Source organism: Natrix helvetica, assembly GCF_964273705.1.
Source record: "Natrix helvetica genome assembly, chromosome: 1".
NCBI classification, from domain to species: Eukaryota; Metazoa; Chordata; class Lepidosauria; order Squamata; family Natricidae; genus Natrix; species Natrix helvetica.
In genome coordinates this window covers 216,250,348-216,267,617 of record NC_138548.1, presented here as the reverse complement: position 1 = coordinate 216,267,617, position 17,270 = coordinate 216,250,348, and the positions used below count along the sequence as shown (strand labels likewise).

The 17,270-nt window shown below is 45.2% G+C and overlaps 1 protein-coding gene across 4 annotated transcripts in view; it reads left to right on the top strand.

Annotated features, from left to right (window-relative positions):
• Window positions 1-15,006, top strand: part of AMHR2 (anti-Mullerian hormone receptor type 2) — a 41,098-nt gene extending 26,092 nt beyond the window's left edge. For all 4 annotated transcript variants that reach the window (XM_081937642.1, XM_081937641.1, XM_081937640.1 and 1 more), the window contains 3 exons: window positions 178-325; window positions 10,998-11,134; window positions 14,157-15,006. In XM_081937642.1, the coding sequence (XP_081793768.1) occupies window positions 178-325; window positions 10,998-11,134; window positions 14,157-14,285 (414 nt within the window). In that variant the 3' untranslated portion in view covers window positions 14,286-15,006. The remainder of the gene's footprint in view (window positions 1-177; window positions 326-10,997; window positions 11,135-14,156) is intronic.
• Window positions 15,007-17,270: the final 2,264 nt, after the last annotated feature.

Genomic DNA, 17,270 nt, shown 5'->3' with positions numbered 1-17,270 from the left:
AAACTGCTACCAGTTGGCAGAATTAGCCTGCAATACTGCATTCTGACCATGGCTCTTTCTCATATTGTACTGTTTTGAAATATACCTACCGTATATAAAATTTGGGCATACCCAGTTCTTGCTCCAAGTAGGCATTATTCCTAAACTGCTTGCATCTTTCATTGGTATTTTCTCCAGGTAGGAGCTCAACGCTACGTAGCTCCCGAAATTTTGGATGAGAACCTGAATCTGCAGGATGTGGGCTCTGCACTGAGGCAAGCGGATGTCTATTCCCTAGCACTGGTACTGTGGGAGATCCTGATGAGATGCTCTGCACTTTTCCCAGGTAAACCATTATGGAGTTCCACAATGGCCAAAGACTTTGGCTGACAATTCCTGGAGATGATGTCCAGTAGGTTTGCCTTTGCAATCATCAGTTCCCTTCCAAAGAATGCTGAGAGCTGTTGATGAGAATTCCTGGCTCCCAAAATTGGCTGGCTTTAAGGAAAAGATAACCTGGCACCTGCTGTTCATGCCAAAAGCAATTGTGGTTTATGGAGAAGACAGTGGTGGGTTGCAGGCGGTATGTCCCAGTACGGGCATACCGGTGCCTGCCCAGAGCACGGGGTACCGTTCTGGTACAGTGCTCCAGAGGGCCCACCCACCCGGCTGTCATCCTTAGCTGTCATCCTTAGCTGTCTTTAAACTCTTTGGTGCTTCCACGCATGCGCCCGGCGCGTACAGCACCTGCGTGACGTTCTGCCGAGCAGCTGGAGCGTCGCAGAGGCTCACAGAGGTATCGCTGGAAGCTAGAACGCCTGTGCGTGCTGTGCGTGTGTGTGCACGCTTTGTGCGTTCATTTCGAGGAGGCTGGACCCTGCTGCAACCATACCAGTTGCAACAGGATCCGGAACCCACCACTGGTAGAAGAGAAATCATTTCTAGCATTTTAGAGAAAGGTAATTGTCTGCTGCATAACAGGAGGAAACCACTGTATAATGAAAGTTTCAGTGCAAGCTGGAAGAAAAAGTGTAAACTATCGTTGCCTTTATCACTTTTATTCTTATTGTTGGTTATCTTGGATAGAAAAGTGGTGTATGTGTGTGTGTGTAAATGTTCTATTATAGTAAAAACACATGGAGAAAATTTATCTATGTGGCACAATCAATAAAAAGAAATCCTACATAGATATATCTATGTAGAAAACTGGAATTAAATCCAATTTGAGATTTCCTCTATATTCTTTGTAAAAGAGATTCTTAATTTAGAAAAGTCCATGGGTGAATGCAGGAGTGAAGAATAGAAAGGATGAACTTCGTTCTTCCTTATTCTTGGAAAGCTCAGAATGCCAAACTTTTCTGCATTAATTAGTAGAGCAACTTAAAGTAAGATTCTAAGTATGGGACTGAATTTGAATAATTTCCGCATCATATTTGATCCCTTATTGGTATCATTATTGTGATTATTCTGTTGTTTTACCATATATACTGAGAGCTTCTGCATTGGCGACAAATCCCTTGGGCGTCTAATCACACTTGGCCAAATAAAGTAAGGCCACACTTGGAATACTGCATTCAGCTTTTGTCGCCACGATGTAAAAAAGATGTGGAGACTCTAGAAAGAGTGCAGAGAAGAGCAACAAAGATGATTAGGGGACTGGAGACTAAAACATATGAAGAACGGTTGCAGGAACTGGGTATGTCTAGTTTAATAGAAAGAAGGACTAGGGGAGACATGATAGCAGTGTTCCAATATCTCAGGGGTTGCCACAAAGAAGAGGGAGTCAAACTATTCTCCAAGGGACCTGAGGGCAGAACAAGAAGCAATGGGTGGAAACTAATCAAGGAGAGAAGCAACTTAGAACTGAGGAGAAACTTCCTGACAGTTAGAACAATTAATCAGTGGAACAGCTTGCCTCCAGAAGTTGTGAATGCCCCAACACTGGAAGTCTTTAAGAAGATGTTGGATAGCCATTTGTCTGAAATGGTATAGGGTTTCCTGCCTAGGCAGGGGGTTGGACTAGAAGACCTCTAAGGTCCCTTCCAACTCTACTATTGTATTATTATATTATAAAGTTATTCTCTTCCATTCCATTCTATACAGAAATAGACACACATAGTTTATATATGGTGCAAAATTATGGTTTGTTTAGCCATACTTTTTAGAATAAAGCACGATTTCTGAGTCCAAACAATACAGTAACCTTATACCATGCTTTACAAAGAGTGAGACTGGGCAGCATGATGTCTGAACCCAACCTTATAGTCTTAAGAAAGGGAAAGGGAAGTAGCAGAAAAAACGAAGAACAGGGCCTTATGCTGTTTACGCTGTTCAACTGAGCAATACAACTAGCAAAAGATGATTTAAATCTCTTGCAAACCTTACTCAGTTAATCAACAGACAAACAGCACTCCCTATAATCTTTTAACTTCGGTGTTTTTCAACTTAAGGCTGGGGAATTCTGGGAGTTGCCATCCACATATCTTAAAGTTACAAGGTTTGAAAAACATTGTTTTAGCTGCTCAATTAAATCACTAGAAAAGAGCAGAGATATAAGGCAGCAGGTTCAGAGTGGATAATTCTTGGGCAGATGGGTGTGAGAGATTGAGTGGAGGTTGGAAAAGAAAAATATTGGAAAGTAGACCTAAGCAATCAAAGAGAAAGGCAATTTAGTTGGCAGCTTATCTTGTAAATAGCAACTTAGTCCAGGTGGCAAGAAATAGGGGGAGGAAGCATTGCAAACCCTTCAAAGAGACTCGGCCTGAATTTATGCCCTACAACTTTGGCTGTGAAATTCCTCTCATAGTTTCCCAGATTCTGTACTTACCCAAGGCTGACATTAAATATACCTTACAAGTAGTCGACTTACAACCTTCATTGAGCCCCCAAATTTTTTTGTTAAGTGAGACAGCTGTTAAGTGAATTTTGACCCATTTTACGACCTTTCTTGCCACAGTTGTTAGGTGAATCACTGCAGTGGTTAAGTTAGTGACACTTGACACTTGCTTGTCAGAAAATCACAAAAGGGGAACATATGACCTCAGGACACTGCAAAACGGTCATAAATACGAGTCAGTTGCCAAGCATTTGAATTTTGATCATGTGACCATGTGGATGCTGCAACAGTTGTAAGTATGAAAAAAGTCCCTTTTTTCAATGTTGTTATAACTTCAAACGGTCACCAAATGAACTGTTGTAAGTTGAGGACTACCTGTACTAATCTCTTGCTAGTTCACTCGTGTGGGAGGGTTTGACAATGGGGATACGCTGCAGATTAGATAGTCCTCATCTGTTTTAAAACTCAAGACTTACTCATGGGTTTCCAACTTCCTTCATGACTTACGGTCATCATTTTATTATATTCGGTTAATAATAATGTTTTTGTAAGCCTGGGCTTGTGTAATGCATAGGACCGTGATGGCAAACCTATGGCACGTGGAGCCCTCTCTGCGAGGACGCGAGCCTTTGCCCAGCCCAGCTCCAACGCGCATGCGCACGCGCCTCCCACCAGCCAGCTGATGTTTGGGTCTCTGCTGCACATGTGAGAGACATGCATGCGTGGGGGGGTGCTCACGGGGGTGGGAGAAGCGCGTGGGTGTGTCCCTCATGCCCCACGCACATTTTTGATCCCAGGGGGCCGTGCGCATGTGCAGGGGGTGGGGCACATTGCATTGTAAGTGTGGGGACACATGCACAATTTCGGCCCCCGAGGACAAAAGCCATCACTGGCATAGGAGTTACAGTTACTTTCTGTCTTCATGCGACTTCTTTTTCAATCTTCTTCCATTTTTCCAAGCATTAGGTCTTCTTCAAAGACACTTGCATCTTCATTACGGGCCTCAAATAAATAAACTTTAGCTTCATCGTTTGTGCTAAGGAAGACTTTTTCTGTACCCCATAATGGGATCCTACACGGAGTACACAATACTTAATATGTTTTGATTGTTCTTTTGAGGTTTATTCCCTCCCACTGTTAATTAACTAGGATTATAGTCCTAATGATATCAAATTTGCTTAATATGAGGGGTATAGTCGAACCCCCCCCCGCCCCCCGGGAGGCCCTCCGGAGGCTTTATGAGCTTCCCTGAAGCCTCCGGAGTGAAAAAAACCGGCCCTACGGGCAAACCGGAGGTTCGGGAACGGACTTCCGGTTTGCTCGGAGGTTTGTTTTGACTGCTCCGGAGGCTTCAGGGAAGCATCCTGAAAGTCCCTCAAGCCTACGGAGGGCTTCCGGGGGGGGCGGGGGAGGATGTTTTTGCCCTCTCCAGGCTCCTATAAAGCCTCTGGAGCCTGGGGAGGGCAAAAAAAGCATTTAAAAATGGGGGTTGCGCCTGAAGTGCGCGCATGCGCACTGTGGGGTTGCGCATTGCATTATAGGTATGGCACGCCCTCACACTACCCACCCTGCGCTCCCCCCACTTACGGCACGCGAGCCAAAAAAGGTTCGCCATCGCTGATATAGGCCTTTTGATGCAGACACGATGGCAGAGCTGTGCTGGGCTCCAAAGCAAACCTCAGACTGACTGTCTGAGAGGCTTCAGGCCTCTAGCCCCAACTGCTACCATTGAGTAGGGGCAGGAGAAGGGGGTGGGGCTCCTAAAGCCCCTGTTTATCTGCTATGGTTACAGGAGCAGATCTGAGCCCCATAGCTATCTTCATCACCCCCCTCCCCCCGGCCCGGCTTTTCAGTCTCCCTTCCTGACTGAGGAGAGGTAGAAAGGTGTTTGAAGATAGCCTTGAAGAAGGAATCCAAAACATCAGTTTGGCCCAGATTGGGGATGCAGGTGGAAAGAAAGAAATCAAGACAGCTGCATCTGGCTGATATAAAAGGGAAAAAAGAGAATCTCCTTCAAGTTTTCAATATTTGATTAGCATAACCTATAACAACAACAACAACATGACCGAGTTGCTAAATTAATCCACCGGTCATTATGTAAAAAATATGATTTACCTGTATCTAGAAAGTCATGGGAACATAAAGTGGAAAAAGTTATCGAAAATGATAAGGTGAAGATCTTGTGGGACATTTGAATACAAACAGATCATCATTTGGAGCACAACATGCCAGATATCACGGTTGTAGAAGGCCGAAGTGTTCCTGGAGATGCCAGAGTCGAAGAAAAAGAACTAGAAAACATCATGAAATATCGCGACCTGGCCATCGAAACTACACGGCTGGGGATGAAGAATGTACCAGTGATACCCATTGTCATCGGTGCACTTGGCATCATGTCCAAGAATTACTTTAATGAATAAAGTAAATAATAATAATAATAATAATAATAATAATAATAATAATAATAATAATAATAATAATAATAATAATAATAATAATAATAATAATAATAAATAATATACTGGCGCATAACACACCAGACATCACACTGGTTGAGAAAAATAAGGTTACAATCATAGACATCGCAATACCAGGTGATAGCAGGGTCGACGAGAAGGAACATGAAAAAATCGTGAAATACCAGGACCTAAAAATTGAAATTCAACAATTATGGCACAAACCAGCAGTGGTAATTCCAGTGGTAATCGGCACATTGGGTGCTATTTCAAAAGCACTGGAATTACATTTAAAACAGTTAAAACTTGACAAAATCAACATCAGTCAAATGCAAAAAGCTGCACTGCTTGGATCTGCACGTATATTACGAAAATACATTATGATGTCCTAGGCCCCTGGGTGGGCCCGACTAGTAATCAATACCAAATCCAACTGGCCGCTGTGATGCAATTGAATAATAATAATAATAATAATAATAATAATAATAATAATAATAATAATAATAATAATAATAATAATAGAAAAAAGAAAAAGTGAACTGAAAAAAGAAACAGAAGGCTTTATTTTGGCAGCTCAAGAACAAGCCTTAGTCACAAATTACATGAAGGCAAAAATTCAGCATGTTACCACGAATAGCAGATCTCGCCTCTGTAATGAGAAAGATGAGACAGTCGACCCTTTGATCAGTGGGTGCAGCAAAATTTCACAAACTGGCTACCTACATGACCGAGTTGCTAAGATCATTCACTGGAAATTGTGTCAGAAGTTTAGATTTGAGTACAGCAAAAACCACTGGGAACATTAGTTTGAGAAGGTTCTAGAGAATGAAAAAGTCAAGATCTTGTGGGATTTCAGAATTCAGACTGACAGGCACTTGGCCTACAACACACCTGATATAACAATAGTTGAAAAGAAAAAAAGTTTGGTTCATTGACATTGCAATACCTGGTGATGCACGAATTGAAGATAAACAGCAAAACAAAATCACACGGGACTTGCAAATTGAGGTGGAGCGACTGTGGAAAAAGAAATTGTGTGTTGTCCCGATTGTAATTAGAGCCCTTGGAGCAATACCTAAAGGGCTACCTCGCTATTTGGACATTCTAAATTTACCTGACTTGAACATTCTGACTCTACAAAAAACCACCCTACTTGGAACAACTTATATCCTCCAACGTTACCTTAATAGTTCCTAGGTCCTTGGTTAGGACTCGAGCTGTTAGGCTACCAACCAGCCCCAAAGGCTGTGAATCTCACCAAAGATTAACCACTTCATCATCATCGTCATCATCATAATACAGTAGAGCTCCATTTGTTCACAGTCTCTGTTTCTTGACCAGGTCTTCCTGAAAAGAGGTGATGAGGCTACAGTGCTAGTACAGCCGATTGAGGCGGCAGCTGGCTGTGGGGGAAGCAGTGGTTTCTCTTTCTTCCCTCCCTCCATGCTACTTGCCTGCTGCTGCTGCTATTCCTGGGCACTGTGTGTGTGTGTGTGTGTGTGTGTGTTTCCTGTTGCAAGATTTCAGGCAAAAGGGCAGGAGGGGCAAGGTCGAAACCCAGAGCCCCTGTGCTGGCAGCCTCTAAGATGCAGTCACCCTTGCCTTCAGTATTTGCATATCCCCTGCATTGGTATCAGTGGTGGGATACGGGGCGTACCGGTGCTTGCTGTGAGCACCAGGTACCATTCTGGTACGATGCTCTGGAGGGCCCGCCCGCCCGCCAGCGCTCCTTACCTGTATTTGAGCTGTTCAGGGCTTCCAAGCAGCTGGAGCCTTGCAGGTGGTAAGTACGCATGCATGCGCTTTGTGCATGCATGCACGTGCTGCACGCATTCATGTGGTGGACGCCCAGAACCATTGCACCATACCGGTTGCAACGGGATCCGGAACCCACCACTGATTGGTATGCAAATTTTAAAAAAAAGTAAGCCTATTTTTGAGGAGTCCAAACATGATTGATGTTACCTAGTTTGAGTCGCATCGCAAGAAAACCAAGTTCATAGAGCAACATTTCAACCCTGAGCTACAAATATTCTTCATAAGCCTATTTTTGCTTACTAACAGAAACCGTCCCCTGTTGTTCTGATCAATAAAAGAGAAACTGATCCATAGTCCGCTTCTTCACAAATGCGGCCCTTCTATGACAGGCGTGGTAGCCAAAGGGCTGCTACAACCTGGTATTCTTCCATTCCCACATACCTCCCTTTGAAGGGGAAGGAACGGTGGAGAAATTCCATGGGTTTTTTTTGACTACCGGTTCTGTGGGCGTGTCTTGGTGGGTGCGGCAGGGGAAAGATACTGCAAAATCCCCATTCCCTCCCCACTCCTGGGAGAAGGATACAGGGGTGGGTTTCTGCAGGCATTACTGCCGGTTCGGTGTGCGCACACTTTTGCCTATAAATAGGTCTACACATGCGCAGAACAATTAAAAAGGTCCAAAAAAAAACCCCATGTTGCAGCAACCGGGGAACCAGTTCGGGGGGCGTGGCAAAAATGCCGTCCCTCCCTGTTCGGAGACCCAGTCGTCATTTCCACTACCGGTTCCACCTCTGAAAGGATATTGCAAAATCTCCATTCCCACCCCATTCTGGGGCCAACCAGAGGTGATATTTTCTGGTTCTCCCAACCACTCAAAATTTTCACTACCGTTTCTCTGCTGAATTTCACCCCTGGGCAGGAGAGAACTTGATTTCCTCCTTTATTAGGTTCTCAACTGGTTGCACTAACAACTGAGAAGAGCTTTCACATGGTGAAGTCATGAATGGCCACCCCTTGCCTATTTGAGGCACCCCGTTATAACTTGGCCTGATTTCAGATAGTGGCAATAGTTATTCCTGTTTTGTTGCGGAAGGACAATTTCTCCTATCTTGGCTAGGCAGCTCTGCCAAGAGATAAGGGAGGGAGGGCGAGCATAACAGTGGTGATAATGGTGTGGGGTATGCTGCCACCTGGTGGCAATTTAGGAACACATCCTGCCCTTGAACAACAACAAATGCGGACATGTTCAGCTTGAACGGATAAAGCTGAACTGTAGACTTCCAGGGTGGAATTATATGATCTTGGTCTTATTGAACTCAGTCTCATTCTGCTTCCTCTTCCTCCTTCTCTTCTCCAGACTTTGTGTGACCTTTTAAATCCCTGGAGACAAGAGCCTTCTGTTCTGTTGCTTCGAGACATCATTTCCAGCGGTACGGTGACTCATCTCTGTACAATGAGACAGAGTCATTGATGGAGCAGCACCCAACCTCTCTGGGCATCAGCCAGACCCCTAGTCTCCTAGCAAGACCCATGGCTAAAGAGAAGAGATTGTTGAAGGAGAAAAACATGGCATTTCCCAAGTTAATAAGTTGGAGCTTGTCTCCAGGGAATGGGCAGTGTCCCCCATGCAAAAGTCTTTTTCTTAAGAGTAGAGGCTGGAATGGAATACAGGTAGTCCTCGACTTACGACCACAATTGAGCCCAAGGTTTCTGTTGCTAAATGAAACATTTCTTAAGTGAGTTTTGTCTCATTTTATGACTTTTCTTCCCACAGTTGTTGAGTGAATCACTGCAATTCTTAAGTGAGTCACACGGTTGTTAAGCGAATTGGAGTTTGCTTGTCAGTAAGTCCCTAAAGGGGATCGTATGGCCCCAGGACACTGCAAAACCGTCATAAATATGGATCTGAATTTTGAACACATGACCATGGGGAAGCGGCAATGGTTCTAAGTATGAAAAATGGTCATAGGCAGGGGTGAAATGCTACCCATTCGAACTGGCTTGCCTGAATCAGTAATAAAAAATGCTACCCGTTTGCCGGAACTGGTAGTAAAAAAATGCGACAATCAGCTGTGCTGCCCGATTTATATTTGCTAGAAAGCAGGAGGTCCTGCTTCCTAGTGAATCTAAATTGCACAGCACAGCTTCCCCCCCCCCCCTTGCTGTTCTACTTACCTTTGCACACTCAGGAAATGCTTCTTAATCCTCCTTTTTCAGCGCTGTGTGGTAGCGCATCCACGCGCAAAGCAAACTGGTAGCAGACTTCAGAGCATTTTACCCCTGGTCATAGGTCACTTTTTTCGGTGCCACTGTAACTCTGAACGGTCATTAAATGAACAGTTGTAAGTTGAGAACTACTTGTAGACCGGCTGAGCATTTGTTACTGAGAGGCCATTAATGTTTAATAGCAGTATGTGTCTGAAATATGAAAGTCTTCATCCCTCTACAGCAGTCAACTTTAAGATATGTGGACTTCAACTCCCAGAATTCCCCGGTCAGCACACTTGAAGTTTAAGTCCACACCTCTTAAAGTTGACAAGGCTGAGAAAGGTTGCTTGCTCTGCAGGTAAGAGCGAGGAAGTGTACATTTTATGACACTAAAGAAAATCTTTGTCCTCAGTAATACATGCAAGGCTCAACCCCCCCCCCCCCGAAAGGTGACAGGATGAAAATAGGCAGCAACACACTAAAGATTTGTTAATGAATTTGTTTATGAAGTATTAATACCACTTTATAATGTCTTGGTAAGGCCACACTTGGAATACTGCATTCAGTTTTGGTCACCTGGATGTAGAAAAGATGTGGAGACTCTAGAAAGAGTGCAGAGAAGAGCAACAAAGATGATTAGGGGACTGGAAACTAAAACATATGAAGAACGGTTGCAGGAACTGGGTATGTTTAGCTTAAGAGAAAGAAGGACTAGGGGAGACATGATAGCAGTGTTCCAATATCTCAGGGGTTGCCACAAAGAAGAGGGAGTCAAGCTATTCTCCAAGGCACCTGAGGGTAGAACAAGAAGCAATGGGTGGAAACTAATCAAGGAGAGAAGCAACTTAGAACTGAGGAGAAATTTCTTGACAGTTAGAACAATTAATCAGTGGAACAGCTTGCCTCCAGAAGTTGTGAATGCCCCAACACTGGAAGTCTTTAAGAAGATGTTGGATAGCCATCTGTCTGAAACGGTATAGGGTTTCCTACCTAGGCAGGGGGTTGGACTAGAAGACCTCCAAGGTCCCTTCCAACTCTACTATTGTATTGTATTTCCTTTGGTATAGTAACTCCCATAAATCACTTTCTCTTGATAATTTTCAGTACCAACAACTAAATGGATAGCTAGTTTCTGTGTTTCTGCCTTTCCTTTTGTGAATAGATATCGGTGCACAGGGGGGTGTCAATGACCACTAATAGCAGTGCAACCTGCTGAGTCTCCTTTATTGGTAGTCCTCAACTTACAACCGTTTGTTTAGTGGCCGTTCAAAGTTACAAAGGCACTAAAAAGTGATTTATGACCATTTTTCACACTACCGACCGTTGCATACCATCCCCCGTCACCTGATCAAAATTCAAATGCTTGGCAACTGGCTGGAAGCCAGAGTCATTTAACCACTGTGGTATTAATTTAACAACTGGAGAGATTCACTTAACAGCTGTGGCAAGAAAGCTCCTAAAATGAAGCAAAATGCAGTTGTCTTGCTTAACAACGGAAACCTTGGGCTCAGTTGCGGCCATAAATGGAGGACTACCTGTGCTAACAGATTGAGACCCCAAGCACAGGGGTGACCACTGTCCAAGCAATGCAGCAATCATTTGGAAGTGAAATTGTGTTATGAAATGGGTAGGTACTGTGAAGTGTGAAGAAGACAAGCTGAAGCAATAACTCTGCTGTTCGTGCACTGGATATGCTTAGCCCACAAGGGAGCTCGCACAAACCCTGCTTTGATAAAACAGGCCACTTTTTGTCTCTTCAGAGAACAGCATCCCCCCATTCCAGCTTGCCTATGAAGCAGAATTAGGTACCAGCCCTACGTACAATGAACTGCGAAGGTTGGCTGTTGAGGAAAGGCGAAGACCAATCATCCCACAAGCTTGGGCAAGATTTGGGCAAGTAAGTTCACAACATAGCTAGGCTTGAATACGGGGCAGTCGGCTTTAGACAACATGTTGGCAGCTACACTCCTAAAGAGGATGGACCAGGAGTTGAGTTTGTCGATCAGAAAGGTTGGCAGATTGGCAGTTCGAATCCCTAGCGCCACATAACAGATTGAGCTCCCGTTACTTGTCCCAGCTTCTGCCAACCTAGCAGTTCGAAAGCACGTAAAAATGCAAGTAGAAAAATAAGAACCACCTTTGGTGGGAAGGTAACAGTGTTCCATGAGCCTTCGGCCTTTAGTCATGCCGGCCACATGACCACGGAGACGTCTTCAGACAGCGCTGGCTCTTTGGCTTTGAAACGGAGATGAGCACCGCCCCCTAGAGTTGGGAACGACTAGTACATATGTGCGAGGGGAACCTTTACCTTTAAACCCTGCAGGACTAAGGGAACACAGCTTGTGCCTTAGTCCTGTCTCTCTGCCAAAAAAGGGAAAAAGGAGAGAACACGGGTTGAAAAGTCGGCCCTGTCAGTTCTGAAGGCCACAGATAGGACAAGCCTGTATTTGACTTTTGGGCAATATTTTTCCTGCACTGAGATAAGAGGCTCTAGATGCAGTGAAAGGGATGGGAGGGATTAATCCAGGGGTGGGGAACAATGGCTCTTTTATGACATGTGGACTTCAACTCTTGGAATTGCTGAGCCAGCCATTAATTCTGGGAGTTCAAGTCCACAAGTCATAAAAAGGGCCATAGTTCCCCACCTCTGGATTAATCTAACAAAAAAAAGGACAGCCAAAGATAGTAACTGTTGCAGAAGCAACTGTCATGGGGACAAATCCATCAGGTGCTTATCGCAGGAGACGATGGAACAAGCTCCTAGAGAACTTTAATGGAGGGAAAAGATTTGGGGCTAAAGGCAAGAGGGGACCTCAGTGAACAAAACCATGAACTTTTAACGACAACAAGGAGAATAGAAGTTAATCCACTGGATCCACTGGTAGAACTCTGGGTATTTTACATTAGTTCATTAAGAATTTTATTCCCTATTTATTAGTGGCAGGAGAAACAAAATAACTCCCTTGCCTTGTGCTAAAAATAGTTGAAATAGGAGGAGCTTGGAGATTTTGCTTTGAAAAGGAGGGTTCTTATACACTAAATCAGGGGTGTCCAAACTTGGCAACTTTAAGACTTGTGGACTTCAACTCCCAGAATTCCCCAGCCAGCAGAGCACTAAATGAAAGCCTGATTTCAGAATTGTATGTCCCTTTGCAGCTGGGAGGGTGTCAAGATTCTCTTTTTTAAAATTCGCTTTCTCAAGCCCAAAGTCTGCCTAGCTATGTGCAGAGAAATCACGTTTCCCAACATCTGTATTAGAGATGGGGTCTCACCAGAATGCATAGCCGCAAAAGCTCTCTTGAAATTCCTTATTCCAGATACAGGCGGCTTATTTGCACCCCATGTCACATTTCCTGCAACAGCTTTTGCTACACCTTCCACATGCATTGGGTACCCAGGTCTCCATCAGCACTGGCTGAGAAGGATGGAAACTGGAAACATCTAGAACAGAAATGGTCAGCCTTTATGGAACCGAGTTCCGAAACTGGAGCGTGTGTGGGTGTGCATGTGTGTGCATGCACACTGGAGCACCAGAACCCGGAAGAGAGCAGCTGTCTGATGCTCATGTGCGCGGCGGCCAACTGCTCTTCCGGGTTCTGTCACGCACATGCGTGCCGGACAGCTGCTCTCTTCTGGGTTTTGGTGTGCGCATGTGCATGTTGGAACCCGGAAGAGCAGGTGGCTGCTGTGAAAGTGCCCACACGCGTGCAATAGGTTTGCCATCATGGATCTAGAATAAGAGACTAGGGAGGAAGTTAAATATGAGCCAACAAAGTGTTAGCAGCAGCCAAAAATGTCAATGCAATCCTAGGCTGCATTAATAGAGAGATAGAATCAAGATAACGTGAAGTACTAGTTTATAAAGCCTTAGTAAGACCACATTTTGAATAGTATATCCACCACAAAAAAGATGTTGAGACTCCGGAAAGAGGGCAGAGAAGAGCAACAAAGAGGATTAGAAGGCTGGAGGCTGAAACATATGAAGAACTGTTGCAGGAACTGGTATGTCTGGTTTAATGAAAAAAAGGACTAGGGGAGACATGATAGCAGTGTTCCAATATCTCAGGGGCTGCCACAAAGAAGAGGGAGTCAAGCTATTTTCCAAGGCACCTGAGGGTAGAACAAGAAGCAATGGGTGGAAACTAATCAAGAAGAGAAGCAACCTATAACTAAGGAGAAACTTCCTGACAGAACAATTAACCAGTGGAACAGCTTGCCTTCAAAAGTTGTGGGTGCCCCAACACTTGAGGCTTTCAAGAAGAGACTGGACAGCCATTTGTCTGAAATGGTATAGGTCAGTGATGGCGAACCTATGGCACACGTGCCAAAGGTGGCATGCGGAGCCATTTGTCAGGGCACGCGCCGGCCAGCTGAGTTCACCCTTTTTTAAAGCCATTTTTCGCCCTCCCTAGCTCGAGGCTTTATAGGAGCCTGGGGAGGGCAAAAAGAGTCCCCCCCCCACCGGAGGCACTCCGGAGGCTTCATGAGCTTCCCTGAAGCCTCCAGAGCGCAAAAAACCAGCCTACGGGCAAACCAGAAGTTCAGAAACAGACTTCCGGTTTGCTTGGAGGTTCATTTTGACTGCTCTGGAGGCTTCAGGGAAGCTCATGAAGCCTCCGGAGGGCCTCCGGGGGGGGGGACTCTTTTCGCCCTCCCCAAGCTCCTATAAAGCCTCTGGAGCCTAGAGAGGGCGAAAAATGGCTTTAAAAAAGGGCGAACTCAGCTGGCCAGCGGGCGCATGCGAGCTGGCCAGCTGACAGGGCAGCGCCTCACGTGCCCTGACAAATGGCTCCACGTGCCACCTGTGGCACACATGCCATAGTTTCGCCATCACTGTTCTAGGTTCTAAGTCTTCTAGAAGGAGTTCCTCTGGTCTTTTCCTGACCTTTGCTGCTCCTCTTCTCTCTCCTGTCCTCTAGGTAGCTATTTCTTTGCAAGAGCTCCTGGAAGACTGTTGGGACCCTGAGCCAGAAGCTCGTCTGCAAGCTGAGTGTGCCCTACAAAGGCTGCAAAGACTGGGCATTGAGGATCTGGTGAAAGACTACTGAGGTCAAAGCATTTTAGGCTTTCCACTCAGATTGGCTTGGACTTCTTTGCTTAGAAGAACTTTGTCCGAGAAGAGCAGGAGGTCTTTAAGAGAAGTCCATCCAGGTCCATTTTCTCAATAGGACCCTACTGGGACATTGTCCGAATGGATGCGTTTTTATAAAAGCTATCCACTAAATCATCGTGAACTGTTTTTGTTAACTACTGTTAACCTAGGAGCCATCCTATATCCAGCCTCTGACTTTGGAAAGTTCATCATTTCAGTTCCTCCAAATAGCACAATATATTTCTGGAACCTTAAGCAATCTTTCTTCCAAATAACTCCCAGTGAACCCAATGGGACATTGCTGAGCAGATATTAGATGCATAGTTTATAACAGGGGTGTCAAACTCAAGGCCCACGGGCCGGATCTGGCATGCAATGTGGTTGGATCCGGTATGCAGGGCTGTCCTGGTCTGCCCAATGTGAAGAGGAAAGATCGGGCCAGCGTGGCTTCAGCCCAGTCTACCCACTGCGAAGTGGAAAGGTCTTAAAATTAAAGATCAAGAAAAAACAGAATATTATACAATTTGGGATAAATTCTATGAATGGATAGAACAGCGATGGCGAATCTTTTTTGGCTCGCGTGCCATAAGTGGGGGGAGCGCAGGGGGATCATGTGTGGGCGTGCCCCACCCATAATGCAATGCGCAACCCCCCAGTGTGCATGCGCACACTACAGGCATCACCCCCCATTTTTTGCATGCTTTTTTCGCCCTCCCCAGGCTCCAGAGGCTTTATAGGAGCCTGGGAGGGTAAAACAGCCTCACCCACCCCACGGAAGCCCTCCAAAGGCTTCAGGGACCTTCAGGACGCTTCCCTGAAGCCTCCACAGCAGTCAAAACGCACCTCTGAGCAAACCGGAAATTCCGGTTTGCCCGTAGGCTGGTTTTTTGTGCTCTGGAGGCTTCAGGGAAGCTCATGAAGCCTCCGGAGGGCCGGGGGAGGCTCCTTTCACCCTCCCCAGGCTCCTATAAAGCCTCTGGAGCCTGGGGAGGGCGAGAAATGGCGTTAAAAAAGGTTGACCTCAGCTGGCCAGTGCGAGCATGCGTGCTGGCCAGCTGACGGGGCAGGGCTTCGCGTGCCCTGACAGATGGCTCCGCATGCCACCTGGGGCACGCGTGCCATGGGTTCGCCATCACTGGGATAGAAGCAAGAGGTAGGAATTAGAGAAAAGTAAGATCCTAAATGTTATCACTGAAAATAAGAAGGTAAATAATTACAATAATCAACCAAAATGTACATATTTTAATGTAAGAAGAAAATTAGCTAAAAGCTTTTTGTTTGTATTATTACTATTGTTACTATATCATTATTGTTATTAGCTTGTATGTCGATCTTTAGCACCACCCTTCTTTTTTGGTCTTTTTTATTTGTAAATGGTATACCCTGACAATACACTTTTTTTCAAAGAAGTGTATGAATAAAATTTATTAAAGAAAAAAAAAAAGATCAGGCCCGCATTACTTCCCACCCTTGTAAGAGGAAAGATTAGGCCAGCATGGCTTCGGCCCGGTCTAACCCAATGCAAAGGGGAGACATGCCAGCAGTTTGGGGAATGGCGTCAAGCTGGCCACACCCACCCAGTCATCCGCACCCACCGTTGCCCCCCCTTCCTTGAGGTTAACCAAAGCCCTGATGTGGCCCTCAATGAAATTAGTTTGACACCCCTGGTTTATAGCATGCGTTACCCAAATGCAAAAATTAGTTTTAAATGAAGAATTCAGATTCCTAAGAAAGACTTTTCTCTGGAATTGCTGAAAAATATGGAAGTGCAGCCCAACACATCTAAAGGACATATATCTGGAAAAGACTGAGGACCTAGATTGTTGGGGGTCAATATGCTGACTCTAAACCGCTTAGAGAGGACTATAAAGCACTGTGAAGCGGTATATAAGTCTAAGTGCTATTTATTGCTATTCTCTTCCACTGAAGAAAAAATCATTCTTATGTCTGCATCCAACTCAATACCCCTACACCAGGGGTGTCAAACTGGATTTCTTCGAGGGCCGGATCAGCATTGTAGTTCTTCTCCATGGGCCAGCAGCAGGGGGCGTGGAGGGAGACGGGACGGATGCCTCCTTCCACGCCCTCCGCTGCTCTCCCACGGAGGAGAACTACGCTGCTGATGCTGGCCCAAACAGGGCACAGGAAGGTGGGCCTGCACATGGCTGCCCCGGACTTCATTTTCACCCTCCATGGCCTCCTGCAGCACTCTGCCAACTGAAAATGTGCCGTTTTGGGCCGCAGAGTCACCCCAGGCCAGTCCTTTGATATTTCGGCCCCGGCCCCATGGGCCAGATTTAAACACCCCATGTACTGGAGCTGGCCTGCAGGCCTTAATTTTGACATCCCTGCTTTACACCCTCTTTTTGCAATAATTTGTTACCAAAAAATTGCTCAACATTGTTTGGAGTTATATGTCCTAGTTAACAGAGGGACAGTCATTAACTTGATGCAGTTTTGTTCTGATGGGCTGTCCAGTCTATTCCCGTTTTAAAAGGAGAGAAGGAGGGAAGGGAGTCTTCAAGCCAACCATCCAGAGGAAGGGAACCAAGTCACCTAATCACCACAAGGTGGTGAGACCTCCTATATTCATAATAGATTTTTTTCCTTAGCATAATTCCAGATTTATAAAGAAGCACATTCAGACATGTATATTTATTTTCTCTTTTGTTGTTTGGTGACCTTCCCCCGCCCCCGCCCCATGTATTCTTTTGTGGTCTGTTCCCTTTTTCATCTAACTTCGTTTTAAAATTAAAAGCTTCAGCCAAGGCTGTTTTTAGTTTATTTTTATCTCTCTAGAATGTAATGTGAGATTAGCGTTGACCAAATTTATCACTAGTAATCTAGGTTTTACCTTGATTTAAAACATGCATATCCCTCTCTGCCATTAAGATTCTCACAAGCAGATGACAGTAACTTAAGCATGCCCATTTTAATGCAA